Below are 16,445 nucleotides of genomic sequence, written 5' to 3' on the forward strand. Positions count from 1 at the left end.
TCTATAACTTTATTATTGTTATAGATCTTAAATTATAGATCTTGCTTTTAATACTTTTGGATATATATCCAGAACTTAAATTACTAGATTATATGGTAATTCTATTTTGTAATTTTTTGAGGAATCACCATATTGCTTTTTTCTTTTCTTTTCTTTTCTTTTCTTTTATTATTTATTTATTTATTTACAGGAACATGAACATAGGTTTAAGGGTTTTATTATCAAAGTCTTGTAAAACAATTTCAGAAACTGTACATCAACATGGCACAGACTATAGCCTACTTTTGTTTTTACTGCACAAAAGTGAAGCTGGAAACTCCTGTAACTAAGAAAACAGTTGCCTAAACTACTTTGCATTTAACATGGAATCACTGTGGGCATAAGATTACTACTGCAGTAACAATAACACAAATTTATTGGTTTTATACAACTTGAGATAAAATAAAAAGTACATTATCAAAGTACATTTATCTCACTTTAAAAGCATATGGTCAATTTAAAATGCACTACCCCTTTTTCCAACACTTAAGATTAAAACAAATTAATTAAAGTGAAAAATTGAAAATTAGGACTAGATAACTTTTACAAATGGACTCAGGATAGGCAGATAGCTTTCAATGATACAGGTGTGGAATAAATTATTTCAGGGGGAAAAATTCCCAAACACCTTATGAAAAAGTATACAACTCTACTTCAAAAAAATATGCTACTTACTCACTGCCAAAAATAGTTTCATTTGAAATCTTGTTTCTGTAATTAAAGCCTAAGCAGCCATCAAAAAAGATTAGTGCATATATAGCCTTTCCAAGTTAAACAAAAGCCACAAAATTTCAGCCACAAGGCTTAGAGGATTAACTATTTCAAATGCTTATTTCCAGATGTATCTATAAGAATGTTAATTTGTCATGTGAACAAAAAGACCATAAGTAGATCCATCATGTTGGAAGATTTTAATGACAATTAGGATACTCCTGCCACAATTAACATGCAATCAGTGTATTCTCTATATGGCTCTATTATGGCAATGCATCAAATTCTAAGTGAACTTACTTAATAAAGGAGATTATACAACATAAACAATCCATGTCTGCTGTATATGCATGCAGCTTTTCACTTCTGTTATGAAGCAGTGCCAGAATAGTCAAGCTGCTTGGTTTCTCAATCAGATTTCACCACATCAAGAATTGGTTACCCACACAGCATTTTCTAAAACTTTTGGATGTAAATAATATCAATATCAGGAGCTTTATAACCATTTATAGCTCAGAGCTGTATACATCTAAGGTTTGAGATGAACAAATACAGCATGAAGAAATCGCACAAAGGAATGACACTGATGCATGATACAGGTGGATTCTATGGAGGCCATATTCAGTCACTCATATCCATGACTTCTTCATGATGATCATCACCATTCACTTTGGATTCTCTCAGGGGATCACCAGTTCCCTTTTCCACAGAACATCCTTTTGTTTTTGGGGAAACTGGTTCTGTTGGTTTCTTCTCTTCTTTTTTTTCTTTCTCGCTGTCATACCCCTGTTCCTCTTCATCATAATCCCATGTAACCTGTTTTACATCTTTATCACTCTCAGATTTTCTTTCCTGATCCTTTTCTTTATCTTTACTTTTCTTCTTCTTGCTTGTTGATCGTTCTCATTCATCTCTGCCTCTTTCTTTGTCTTTATCTTTCTTCTTCTCCTTTTTATGCCTCCTAGGGGATGGTGAGCGAGACAATTTTCTTTTCGGAGACCTGGGCTTTTTAGGAGATCTTGTGCCACTCCTGCTTGTCGACGTTGTCTCTCTCTGCTTGCACTTCTGGACTATCTGGCTGTGCTGTAACTTTTTGGTGGTGTTTTGGAACGTTTCTTTTCTTTGTCTTCTTTCTTTTTGTCTCTGTTTTTGGATGTGCTCCTTTACCTTCTCTCTCTCTCTCTCTGGAATGAGATCTTCTCCGTCTGGGACTTTTGGATCGTCGCCTACTCCTTGACTTAGAATGTGACCTCCTTCTAGATCTGCTTCTTGACCGCCTGTGTCTGGAAGATGAAGGAGTCCTCCTCCTCCTAGAGTGTGATCTTGACCTTGAGTGCCTTCGTTTTTCTTCTTTTTTATCTGGTTCTATGGCAGCAGATATTAGGGACTGTGCTTCTCGTACTCTCTTCATGGCTTCCTCTATTTCTTTACTAGAGGTATCTGATTTCAGACTTGGTGAAACAAGACCAGCAGCTACATGATTCAATTTGGGATCAACAGTACTCATAAGCTTTAGCAGCTGATCTGCAGCAAGAGACTGAGAGTTCAAGTTTGCTCCAGGAAGCCCAAGTGCAACAAGGGCAGGATCAAGAGTAGGAGCTCTCAAAGCAGCCAATGGAAGAGCGCCAATCTGGGTAAGTGGGTTAGGAGTAGGCAGGAGTCCACCACCAGGCAGAAGACCTGCCATTGCATTAGCTGATGCTAACAGAGACAAAGCCTTAGTCTCATCAGGAATAACTCCTTCTGCATATGGTATGACTATCAATGCTCTGTCAACGAATACAGTGTTTGTCAGATGCTGAGCCACAACTTCTGAGTCTGGATCATGGAATTTCACAAAGCAGACACGGGATGAGACAGGCAAAGGTGAATCATTCGGCAGGAAGAGGTGCAGTTCATCGATCTTGCCTAGGAAACCGAAGAGGGTCTGCATCTGGTCAGAGCTAGCGCTTGAGGAGACATTAGCCACCTGGATTAATCGGTGCCGCCACTTGGGCCCGGGCCCGCAGTGCTGGGGACAATGGTAGTATTACTCATGGCGCTGCTCCCTCATGAGTGAAGTAATTCCAAGAGACGAGGGCTGGCACTGGCAACGGGAAGGGCTCCTCTCACCATGTTGCTTTCTATAGTAGCATTCTATTTTACATTCCTACAAACTATTTTAATTTTTAAATAATATTTTTTTTTTTTTACTGATTGTAGAATTCTAGTTTGATAGTTTTTCCTTTAGTTATTTTTAAATTGTTGCCCCACTGTGTTCTTGCTTAAACTGCTTCTACTGAGGACTCTGATGTTCTGCTTCATTTGTTCCTCTGTATGTAGGGTGTCCTTTTTCTTTGGCTGCTTTTAAAATATTCTCTTTATCACTGGTTTTGAGCAATTTGATAATGTGCCTTGGTGTAGTTTTGTGTTTCTTGTGTTTTGGGTTTGCTACACTTTCTGATTCTGTGTTTAGAGTATTTTTTAAGTTTTAAAAGTTTTCAACCATTAATTTTTTAGTATATGTATTTTCTCATTTGAGGATTCCAATTACCTCTATATTAAGCTACCTGAAGAATTTCTGTAGCTCACTGATGTTCTTTCAAATTTTTTAGTGTCCCCCCCCCCCCCCCCCGTATGGTTCATTTTGGATAGCTTTCATTGCTATGCCTTCAAGATCAATACTTTTGTCTTCTATAATGTCTAATCTGATGTTTATACTATCCATCATGTTGTTTTCATCCTAGACATAGTTTTCATCTTGAGAATTTAGATTTTTTAATATCTTCCATGCCTCTACTTAACTTTTTGAATATATGGAATATAATTATAAGAGCTGTTTTAATGTCCTATGCTAATGGTAATTTCTGTGTCAGGTGATTATGTATTCTTTTTAATACAGGTTGCATTTTCCTCCCTCTTGAATGCCTGGTAATTTATTACTAGATGATGAACATTGTGAACTTTAATTTCTTGCGTGCAGGACAGATTTGTTTTCCAATAAATATTTTTACTTCTACTCTGGGAAGCAATGAAGTTCCTTGGGATCAATTTGATCCTTTCAGGTCATACTTTTCTGATTTTTAGGTAGTTCTCAAGCAGTGCTCAGTAAAGGATTCCCTATTACTGACATAACACTCTTCTGAGTTCTTTACCTAGTGCTCCATGAATTAGAGCAAGTATGTCAAACATGCTTGAATTAGAGGTTTTCTAGTCTGGCTGGTATGAACAGGTTCTATTTCCAGAACTATGTGAGTCCTAGGCATTATTACCTCTATTTTATTTTATTAAAAATAGTTTATTGCTTTTTAGAAAGAAGAAAGGAAAAAGAAACATTGATTTGAAGCGTAACATCAGTTGCCTCTTGAATGCCTCCAACAGGGGTTAAGCCCGCAACCCAGGTATATACTCTGACCAGAAATCAAATCAGCAATCTTTTAGTGCATGGAACAATGCCCAACCAAGTGAGCCAAACCAATCAGAGAACCTCTAATTATTTTATTTTATTTTATTTTATTTTATTTTATTTTATTTTATTGCAGTTTAATTTCTTTATTGGTTAAGATATTACATATTTGTCCTCATTCCCCATTACCTTCCCAAACTCCCCTCCATTCATGCCCTCACCCCCCTATTGTCTGCAAACACTGGTTATGCTTCTATGCATGCATACAAGTCCTTTGATTGATATCTCCCCCTACCCTACCCTCCCCTACCTGCCCTCCGAGGTTTGACAGTCTTATAGATGCTTCCCTATCTCTGGATCTGTTTTGGATCAGATCAGTTTATGTTGTTCATTATTTCCCATAGATGAGTGAGATCATTTGATATTTCTCTTCCTCTGACTGGCTTATTTCACTTAGCATACTCCTCTCCAGTTCCATCCATGTTGTTGCAAATGGTAGGAATTCCTTCTTTTTTAGAGCACTGTAGTTTTCCATTGTGTAGATGTACCACAGTTTTTAATCCACTCATCTGCAGATGGGCACTTATGCTGTTTCCAAATCTTAGCTATGGTAAATTGTGTTGCTAGGAGCAAAAGGGTGCATATATCCTTTCTTATTGATGTTTCTAGTTTTTTGGGATATATTCCTAGTAGTGGTATTACTGTGTCAAATGGGAGTTCAATTTTTAGTTTATTGAGGAAACTCCATCTGTTCTCCACAGTGGCTACAACAGTCTGCATTCCCATCAGCAGTGCACGAGGGTTCCTTTTTCTCCGCATCCTCTTCAACATTTGTCATTTATTGATTGGTTGATGATAGCCACTCTGACAGGTGTGAGATGGTACCACATTGTCATTTTGATTTGCATCTCTCAGATAATTAGTGACATTGAGCATGTTTTCATATGTCTCTTGGCCTTCCTTCTGTCTTCTTTTAAAAAGTTTCTATTTAGGTCATTTGTCCATTTCTTGATTGGATTGTTTATCTTCCTTTTGTTGAGTTGCATTAGTCCCCTGTAGATATTGGAGATTAAACCCTTATCAGTGATAACATTGGCAAATATGTTCTCTGATGTAGTGGTCTTTCTTATTGTTATGTTGATGGTTTTATTTATTTTTTTGTTTTTGTTTTTGTTTTTTGCTGTGCAAAAGCATTTTATTTTGATGTACTCCCATTTGTTTATTTTCTCTTTAGTTTTCCTTGCCCTAGAAGCTGTATCGGTGAAGAAGTTCCTTCTACATATGTCTGAGATTTTGCTGCATGTGGATTCCTCTAGTATTTTTATGGTTTCCCATCTTATATTTAAGTCCATCCATTTTGAGTTTCTTTTTGTGTATGGTGTAAGTTGGTGGTCTAGTTTCAATTTTTTTTTACATGTATTTGTCCAATTTCCACAACACCATTTATTGAAGATTCCATTGTATGTTCATGCCTCCTGTGTCGAATATTAATTGGGCATAGTGGTTTGGGACTATTTCTGGGTTCTCTATTCTATTCCATTGATCTATATGTCTGTTCTTGTGCCAGTACCAGGCTGTTTGAGAACAGTGGCTTTGAAAAAAAGCTTGATATTTGGTATTGAGATCCCACCTACTTTGTTCTTCTTTCTTGGGATTGCTGTGGCTATTCAGGATTTTTTATTCCAGATAAATTTGTGTAGAGTCCATTCTAGGTCTGTGAAATATGCCATTGGTATTTTAATGGGGAATGCATTGAATCTATAGATTGCTATAGGTAATATGAACATTTTGGTGATGTTGATTCTACGAAGCCATGAACATGGTATGTTCTTCCATCTGTTTATATCTTCCTCTATCTCTTTTTACAGTTTCCTATAGTTTTTTGCATATACCCTGTTTCCCTGAAAATAAGACAGTGTCTTATATTAATTTTTGCTCCCAAAGATGCGCTAGGTCTTATTTTCAGGGGATGTCTTATTTTCCCATGAAGAAGAATACAGTACACATTTATTGTTAAATGAAAATAAAGGAAATTTATTACCTGTATACAGTACGGGAAATTAATTTTCATTTTTAGACAGAGCCTGGGGGGGGGCTTATTTTCTGGGGGATGCCTTATATTTCACTCAGAAGGAAACCTGTAAGTAGGTCTTATTTTTGGAGGATGTTTTATTTTCGGGGAAACACGGTAGGTCTTTTACCTACTTAGTTAAGTTTATTCCGAGGTATCTTAATTTTTTTGGTATGATGGTAAATGGGATTCCTTTTTAAGTCTCTTTTTGTAAGTTCACTATTAGTGTATAGAAATGCCATAGATTTCTTGGCATTGATTTTGTATCCTGCTACCTTGCAAATTCATTAATTGAGTTTAATAATTTTTTGATGGAGTCTTTAGCATTTTCTATGTATAGTATCATGTTGTCTTTGAATAAGGGCAGTTTTACTTCTTTTCCAATTTGTATGCCTTTTATTTCTTCTTCTTGTCTGATAGCAATGGCTAGTACTTCCAGTACGATGTCAAACAGGTGTGGTGAGAGAAGGGATCACTCTCTTGTTCCTGTTTTTAGGGGAAATGGTTTTAGCTTTTGTTCATTGAGTGTGATGCTGGCTGTGGGTTTATCATATATGGCTTTTATGATGTTGAGGTATGGTCCTTCTATTCCCACCTTCTTGAGAGTTTTTATCAAGAAAGGGTGTTAGATTTTGTCAAATGCTTTTTCTGTGTCAATTGATATGACTATGTGATTTTTCTCCCTCAATTTGTTTATGTAATGTATCACGTTTATTGATTTGTGGATACTGTACCATCCTTGTATCCCAGGGATAAATCCTACTTGGTCATGGTGTATGATCTTTCTGATGTATTTCTCGATTCGATTTGCTAGAATTTTGTTAAGGATTTTGGCATCTATTATCATGAGGGATATTGGCCTGTAATTCTCTTTCATTGTGTTGTCTTTATCAGGTCTTGGTATTAGGGTGATGCTGGCTTCATAGAATGTGTTTGGAAGGGTTCCATCCTCTTGAATTTTTTGGAATACTGTGAGAAGGATAGGTTTTAGTTCTTCCTTGAATATTTGGTATAACTTCTGTGAAGCCGACTGGCCCTGGGCTTTTATTTGCTGGAAGTTTTTGATGACTGTTTCACTTTCTTCCATAGTTAATGGCCTACTGAGATTTTTTATAATCTTCCTGATTGAGTTTTGGAAGATTGTATTTTTCTAGGAATATGTCCATTTCCTCTAGGTTGTCTAGTTTGTTGGAATAGAGTGGTTCATAATGTTTTTAAACAATCCTTTGCGTTTTGGTGGGGTCTGTTGTTATTTTGCCTCTATCATTTCTCATTTTGTTTGAGTCCTCTCTCTTTGCTTCTTGGTGAGCCTGGCTAGAGACTTATCAATCTTGTTTATCCTTTCAAAGAACCAGCTCTTAGTTTCATTGATCTTTGGATTTTTTTTTTTTTTATCTCTATGTCATTTATTTTTGCTCTAATCTTTATTATCTCCTTCCTCTGATCACTCTGGACTTTTCTTGTTTAGATTATTTACTACCACTTTTTCTTGTTTTTTTGAGGTAGGCATGTAGAGTTATAAACTTCCCTCTCAGGACTGCTTTCATTGTGTTCCATAGGTTTTGGATTGTTGTGTTTTTATTGTCATTAGTTTCCAGAATGTTTTTAATTTCTTCTTTGATCTCATGGGTAACACAATCAATATTTAATAACACGCTATTCAGCTTCCAAGTGTTTGAATGTTTTGGGTTGTTTTTTATTATAGTTTAATTCTAATATTACGCTATTATGGTCTGGAAAGATGCTTGGTATGACTTCAATCTTCTTCAATTTGGGGAGACTTTGTTTGTAACCCAGTATGTGGTCTATTTTTGAAAATGTCCTATTTGCACTAGAGAAGAACGTATATTCCACAACTTTGGGGTGAAATGTTCTGAAGATGTCAATTAAGTCCATCTGATCTAGTGAGTCATTTAGGATTGTTGTTTCTTTGCTGATTTTTTGACTAGAGGATTTATCTAGTGACGTCAGTGGATAGAGCGTCGGCCTGTGGACTGAAAGGTCCCGGGTTCGATTCCGGTCAAGGGCATGTACCTTGGTTGCGGGCACATCCCCAGTAGGGGGTGTGCAAGAGGCAGCTGATCGATGATTCTCATTGATGTTTCTAACTCTATCCCTCTCTCCTCCTCTCTGTAAAAATCAATAAAGTATATTTATTAAAAAAATGAAAAAAAATTCTCAAACCTGAAAACTTCTGTAAGCTCTTTTCCACAGTATGTTGTGTAAACAGCTTACTAATCCTGTTGGCAGTGGTCTTCCTGTTTCCTGACCTAAAAAACAAACAAACAACCTCAATATCTACAAATAAGAATCAAGATCTATTACATTAAATAAAATATCTAACTATATTCAGACCCTATAACTCTAAGTAATGGCTACAAACAGAATCACATTAAGACAGGTTTTTATAATCAATTTTAGATTTACTAGCAAAACTGATTGTTATACAATACAATCAGAGCTTGGTAGATTCATAGTAATTCGCCCATCAATCTGTGATAGTTTTCCAACCTAGTCTCTCTTTAATGTATTTCCCATGTTCCAAATCGTCATCTGGTATCTTAATGTTATTGTGAATGAACAACAGCAATGCTAGAAATCATTAATAAGAAATGTTTATTATGTACAATATAACCAGATCACATCAAGTTCAAAGGAACAGCCCATTATACTTTCAAGCCATCGTAAAATACTTTAAGACAATGTTTACACATAAACTTTATTACTTTAAATTGTAACTTATGTCTGATTGTTTATTGTCTATACATTTACACGGTTCAAATATATTAACACATATTAACATAAAGTTTAAAACAATAAAATAATTATATACCCACTTCTTTCACCCCTTTGGCATTATCAATTTCTGCAAAGTCTTGATTAGAGACTGAGAGTCTCTGACACCCAAGCCTAGTCAGCAGATATAATTTGTGCCATGATTTGAAACAGATCACAAATGAAAGAAATGAAGGAAAACAAATGACTGGATATAGAATTCAAAACCATGGTTGTAAGGTTTTTCAAGAATTCCCTAGAAAAGGCCGATAAATTTAGCGAGAACCTTGAGAATATGAAAAAGGACCAAATAGAAATTAAACATACACTGACTGAAATAAAAAATATTATACAGAGACCCAATAGCAGATTAGAAGAACGCAAGAATCAAGTCAAAGATCTGAAATACAAAGAAGCAAAAAACACTCAACTGGATAAGCAAAATGAAAAAAGAATCCAAAAAGTTGAAGATAGTGTAAGAAGCCTCTGGGACAACTTGAAGTGTACCAACATCAGAATTATGGATGTGCCAAAAGAAGAGAGAGAGGAAGATACTTAAAACCTATTTGAAGAAATAATGACAAAAAACTTCCCCCATACAGTGAAAGAAACAGACTTACAAGTTCAGGAAGCACAGAGAACCCCAAACAAAAGGAATCCAAAGAGGACCACACCAAGACACATCATAATTAAAATGCCAAGAGCAAAAGACAAAGAGAGAATCTTAAAAGCAGCAAGAAAAAAGCAGTTAGTTACCTACAAGGGAGCACCCATACGATTCAGTTGATTTCTCAACAGAAACTATGCAGGTCAGATGGGAGTGGCAACAAATATTCAAAGTGATGAATAGCAAGAACATACAACCAAGATTACTCTACCTAGCAAAGTTATCTTTCAGAATGGAAGATCAGATAAAGAGCTTCACATATAAGAAAAGGCTAAAGGAGTTCATTACCACCAAACCAATATTATATGAAATGCTGAAAGGTATTCTTTAAGAAGAGGAGGAAGAAAAAAGTAAAGATAAAAATTATGAACAACAAATAGTAAGTGCATGGGGTGGGGTGGGGTGGGGAATCAGGTGGAGAGGAGCTGGGGGGGGGGAGAGGAAAACCTGTAATAATCTGAACAATAAAAATTTATTAGTAAAAAAACAAAAACATGGTAAGGTATATACATATATAATACCTTAATTAAAAAAATGAGGGAAAAAAAAGAAAAAAATACACTAAAACAACAACAAAAAAACAAAAAAATATATATATATATCTATAATATTAACAAGTGAACCTAAAAATCAAGTGAATTAAAAACTGAGGAACAGAATAAACTGGTGAATATAATAGAATCAGGGGCATAGAAAGGGAGTGGACTAATAATTCTCAGGGGGAAAAGGGTATGAGGGGTGCAGGAAGAGACTGGACAAAAATCGTACACCTATGGATGAGGACAGTGTGGGGGAGGTAAGGGTAGAGGGTGGGTGGGAACCTGGTGGAGGGGAGCTATGGGGTGGAAAAGGTGAAACAACTGTAATAATCTGAACAATAAAGATTTATTAAATTAAAAAAAATACCCACATAAGAGTAAAATGTTATAATACTTAGGGACTAAAAGTGTATAATCTGATATCACAATTAAACTAAGATTCCCTGAATGTAATCTTAGGAAAATTAATTATTCTGGATAACCAAGTTTTTCAGTTGACTGACAGTTTACTTTTATTAAAAATAAAACATTTTTTGTTTTAAAAAGTCTAAGTAATTTCATTTTTTTTTCTAAAATTTTCTAAACATAATTTCTAGTTTTCTGAAGCACATTTTAATCATTTCTTGACCATTCAAAGTCAACAATAACAAGTACCGTATTTTGTTATACTATTATTATATCACAGTGATGCCTTTGGATATTACTATAGAATATAGTTCAGGTTATTATATATATTTTAATGTTTGAAACTGTTTTATAAATTTGTAGAGGTTTTTCTTTTCCCTATCTTATGGTCAGGTTAGCCATATATTTCTCTGTAGACCCTTAAATATTTTTAAAAATATTTTTTTAACATCTTATTGATTTTTAGAGAGGAAAGGAAAGGGATAGAGATAGAAACATCGAGAAAGAAACATCGATTAGCTGCCTTCTGTATACCTCCTAGTAGGAATAAAGCCCACAACCTCAGCATGTGCCCTGACCAGGAATCAAATTAGTGACCTATTGGTTTCCGGGTCAGTGCTCAACCACTGAGCCAAATTGGCCAGGCCCTTTCACTCTTTTTTAAAAATATATTTTTTTATTGATTTCAAAGAGAAAAGGGAAAGGGAGAGCTAGAAACATCAATGATCAGAAAGAATCTTTGATTGGCTGTCTTCTGCACACCTGACACTGAGGATCGAGCCCACAACTAGGCATTGAATCTGGGACTCTTCAGTCCACAGGCCAATGCTCTATCCATTGAACCAAACCAGATAGCACCCTTTCACTCTTTTTAATATGTTACTATTAAAATGCTAAGGGTTGGCCCTGGCTGGTGTGGCTCAGCTCGTTGGGCATCATCCCTTGCACTGAAAGGTTAGTAGTTTGTTTCCCAGTCAGGGCACATGCCCGGTTTGTGGGCTTGATCCTCAGTGAAGAGCATGCAGAAGGCAGCCAATCGAAGTTGATGTTTCTCTCTCATTGGTGTTTCTATCTCTCTCTCTATCTAAAATATCAACTAAAAATTAAAATTGAGTCTAAAAATAACTAGATTTTTAGTGAGGGTCTGGAGGAGGGAGCCATCAGTAAAATATGTTTCATAGAATCTAGAATTCAATAGGCTCTTAGAGATTATCTAGTCCAGCGGTCACCAACAGGTTGTCCATGGACCACTGGTGGTCCGTGAGGTCCAAAAGGTTGGTGACTGCTGCTCGAAAGATTTCCTTTAAAAAAAAAATTATCAATAACTAGCCCTGGCCAATATAATTCAGTTGGTTGGGCAACATCCATATACCAAAAGGTTGCTGGTTTGATTCATAGTCAAGGTACATGCCTGGGTTGCAGGCTCGGTATCCAGTAGGATGCATGTAAGAGGCAGTTGATTGATGTTATATTTTCACATGGATGTATCTCTCTTCTCCCTTCCTCTTGCTCTAAAAATCAATAAACTACATTTAAAAAATATCAATATATCAATAACTATGTTTTTATAAAAACATGATAAATGCTTATAAAACTCAAGCAATTTAGTAAAATATAAAGAAATTATCTAAAATGCCATTACTCAGAATAAATTTCAATGTTAACATTTAGTAACTATATCTCTCTATATATCTAGAGTTGGAAGAAGAGATTGGGGTGAGAATTTTCTAAGAAAGGGATCATACTATTTGTGTTCTTCAGGATATAAGAGTCTACAGACAGGTGGGGGTTAAGAGGATGCTAAGATTTGGCTCTACATCTCTGCTTTAACTAAAGTAACTCTAGGGACAGGGTTCATATAAGATAGCATCACAAAAAGATGTTACTGACTAAATAGAAGTTAACAACTAGGAATTATAGTCCACAATTTTCATTTCATAGTTGGGAAAAAACCAAGATCCAGAGATACTATTGATTTTCTCAAAGGCATACAACTAATTTGAGATCAAACTGAAAACAAGAAATTAGGCTTCCAACATCACAATTTTCTACTGCACATATGTCATGAGTTTTAAGCTCAGAGGTTTATCTGTTTTTGTTGATATTTTGTTATTTTTGCTTAGTTCCTCATTCTAACTTGCCAAACAAGTAAAATCTGGATAAGTGAGGTATTACAGCTATAGGTTATGAGAGGGAAAAAAGGAATGAGGAAAAGGAAAAATACTGGTATGTTGACCTGAGTATTTCACTACTGTTCTGACATCTACCTTCAAATACATGCATGCTAACACCTTTCTAAAACATCTGTAGAAATCCTACTGACCTACAATGATTTCTTCAATCTTTTCCTTGGCAAGCAGATCTTCCTTCCTTTGTAAAAGTATGTCAATGTGGAGCAATAAAGCTTTTCCAATATTTTCTGATGACTTAAAATGTTCACAGATAATCTTCAGGAAATGAAATCCAACAAATTCTCTGTTAAATGAAACAAAGTCATAAGTGGTGTGAATAGAATAAATGTGGTTTTTTTTTTAAACAATGGGACCAAAGTTTATTTGGGTATGAGCAAAGGTGAAGATAAAACTATATCTGAGCTTAAGTAATATCACTAAATAATTAAATAAGCCTATTTGTTAAACAAAACAAAACAAAACAAACATTTAATTCAATTTCTGTTTATTAAACCACAAATATTTTATTTTCGTGAATACCTATAGTCAGGTAGTCATCTCTCCCCTAATATTTTATTTACACTTTTTTCCAGAAATGATACTAATTTATAAAAACTGGGTCATATGATCCAGTGAAGATACATGAACTGACATTAGAAATTTACCAGTCACTTGTGATGATAATGTTTAGAATTTATTCTCTTAGCAACTTTCAAATACACCATATTTATAGTCACCATGTTGAACACTACTTCTCTAGTCTTTATCTTGTAAATGGCAGTTTGTACTTTTGGACCACCTTCTCAAGTCATTATGCTATACACCTTTAAACTTTTACAGTGCTGAATGTTATCTATCTATCTATCTATCTATCTAAAGACTAATATGCTAATAGCCCGTTAAGCTGTTCGACCATTCGACCAGTTGCTATGATGCACTCTGGATAGATGGATTGAATTGACATTTATAGAACATTTCACCCCAAAGCTGTGAACATTTCACCCCAAAGCTCAAGTCCACATGGATCATTCCCAAAGATAGATCACATGTTAGGATTCAAAAACAAGTCTCTAAAATTTTAAGAAGATTCAAATCATATCAAGGATCATCTCAGATCACAGTGGAATGAAATTAAAAATCAACTACAATAAAAACACCCCAAAACATTCAAACACATGGAGGCTAAATAGTGTGTTATTAAACAACTAGAGGCCTGGTGCACGAAATTTGTGCATGGGGGAGGAGGGTGTCTCTCAGCCCAGCCTGCAATCTCTCCAATCTGGGACCCCTCAAGGGATGTCCGACTGCCTACCGGGATCGTGCCTACACGGGCAGTCGGACATCCCTCTCACAATTTAGGACTGCTGGCTCCAGACTGCTCACCTGCATGCCTTCCTGATTGCCCCTAACTGCTTCTGCCTGCCAGACTGATCAACCCCTAACCACTGCCCTGCCAGCCTGATTGATGCGTAACTGCTCCCCTGCCAGCCTGATTGCCCCTAACTGTCTTCTCCTGCAGGCCTGTTCCCCCCCAACTGCTCTCCCCTGCAGGCCTGGGTTCCCCCAAACTGCCTTGCCCTGCAGGCCCAGTATCCCCCAACTTCCCTACTCAGCTGGCCAGGTCACTCCTAACTTCCCTCCCCTGCAGGTTTGATTGCCCCCAACTGCCCTTCTCTGCAAGCATGATTGCCTACAACTGCCCTTGCCTGCAAGCCTGATCCCTCCCAACTGCCCTCCCCTGCTGGCCATCTTGTGGTGGACATCTTTTGTCCACATGGGGCAGCCATCTTTGACCACATGGGAGCAGCAATCTTGTGTGTTGGAGTGATAGTCGATTTGCATATTACTCTTTTATTAGATAGGATAGAGGCTTGCTGCACGGGTAGGGGCCAGCTGGTTTGCCCTGAAGGATATCCTAGATCAGGGTGGGGGTTCCCTTGGGGCATGGGGTGGCCTGGGTGAGGGGCTTGTGTTGGTTTGTAGGCTGGCCATGCCCCGGTGACCCAAGTGGAGGCCCTGGTATCTGGGATTTATTTATCTTCTATAATTGAAACTTTGTAGCCTTGAGTGGAGGCCAGGGTGTGCAGGAAGCTTGGCTTCCTCCATTGCTAAGGAAACCGAAGATCCTGTTTGCTCTGTGATGCAACCATCTTGATTGGGTTAATTTGCATACTAGCACCTGATGGCTGGTAGGTGTGGTGGAGGTACAGTCAATTTGGATATTACTCTTTTATTAGATAGGATGACTAGGTTACCAATGAGAACAAGAAACAAATCAAATACTTCCTGGAAAAAAAAATGAAAATGAACACCCAACAATCCCAAATCTCTGGGACACAGAGAAAACATTCATGAGAGAGTAAAGGTCTATAAGTCTACCTCAAAAAATAAGAAAACTAATAATAAATTATTTAACCCTACAACTTAAAGAACTAGAAACAGAACAACAAAAAAGCCTAGAGTAAATAGAAGGAAGGAACTAATAAAGATTAGAGCAGATATAAATGGCAGAATCTAAAAAAATAATAGAAAAAAAATCAATGAAACCAAGAGCTGGTTCTTTGAAAGGACAAATAACACTGATGTATCAGATGAGAGAGAGGGAGAGAGAGAGAGAGAGAGAGAGAGAGAGCGAGCTCCTATGTGGTTTGGCTCCATGGATAGAGCATCAGCCTGTGGTCTGAAGGGTCCCAGATTCGATTCTGGTGAAAGGCACATGCCAGCATTGTGGGCTCGATCCCCATCAGAGGTGTGCAAGAGGTAGCCTATGACTTATTCTTTCTCATCATTGAAGTTTCTATATTCTCTCTCTGTCACCCATCCTCTGAAATCAATATATATGTGTGTGAAGCCAAATAAATAAAATCAGAAACAAAAGTGGACAAGTAACCACCAACAGCACAGAAATACTAAGGATTATAAGAAAATACTATGAAAAACTACATGCCAACAACCTGGACAATATGGACGAAATGGACAAATTCCTAGAAAAATACTATCTCCCAAAACTGAATAAGGAAGAATCAGAAAACCTGAATAGGCCAACAACAACTGAGGAAATAGAAGCAGTAATGAAAAACTCCCAGCAAACAAAACCCAGGTCCCAATGGTTTCACAGGAGTGTTTCACCATAGATTCAAAGAAGAACTAGCCCCTATACTCCTCAAATTATTCCAAAAAAATTCCAAGAGGGAGGTATACATCCAAGCTCTTTTTATAAGGCCAACATAACCCTAATTCCAAAATCAGATAAAGACACTACAAAGAAAGAGAATTACAGTCCAATATCTCTAATGAACATAGAGGCTAAAATCCTCAATAAAATATTAGCAAAGCAGATCCAGCAATATATTAAAAAGATCACACACCATGCCAAGTGGGATTTATTCCAGTTAGGCAAGGCTAGCACAGTATTCACAAATCAATAAATGTGATACATCACATAAAGAAAATGAAAGACAAACATCACATGATCACATGATCAGCCAGGCATGAAAAATAATCAACCAAATCCAACACCCATTTTGATAAAAACTTTCAGCAAAGTGGGAATATAGAGAGCATTATCTCAACATGATAAAGGCCATAAATGACAAATCTACAGGGAACATCATATGAAATGAGCAAAAACTAAAACCATTTCCCCTAAGACAGAAACAAAGCAGGGATGTCTGCTTCTGCT

At 36.6% G+C, this 16,445-nt stretch overlaps 1 protein-coding gene and 1 pseudogene across 1 annotated transcript in view; both read right to left on the bottom strand.

Moving 5' to 3' along the window:
• The window catches only part of TEX11 (testis expressed 11), a 285,049-nt gene that overhangs the window by 126,954 nt on the left and 141,650 nt on the right, over nucleotides 1-16,445 (bottom strand). Inside the window, exons 13-14 of the mRNA XM_045571903.1 lie at nucleotides 12,916-13,067; nucleotides 8,391-8,476 (exon numbers count right to left, since the gene is read on the bottom strand). Coding sequence (XP_045427859.1) covers nucleotides 8,391-8,476; nucleotides 12,916-13,067 — 238 coding nt within the window. The remainder of the gene's footprint in view (nucleotides 1-8,390; nucleotides 8,477-12,915; nucleotides 13,068-16,445) is intronic.
• On the bottom strand, nucleotides 184-2,802 carry LOC118704151 (annotated as a pseudogene).

This window comes from Pipistrellus kuhlii, unplaced genomic scaffold (genome assembly GCF_014108245.1).
Source record: "Pipistrellus kuhlii isolate mPipKuh1 unplaced genomic scaffold, mPipKuh1.p scaffold_m20_p_40, whole genome shotgun sequence".
In the NCBI taxonomy this organism is placed as follows: domain Eukaryota; kingdom Metazoa; phylum Chordata; class Mammalia; order Chiroptera; family Vespertilionidae; genus Pipistrellus; species Pipistrellus kuhlii.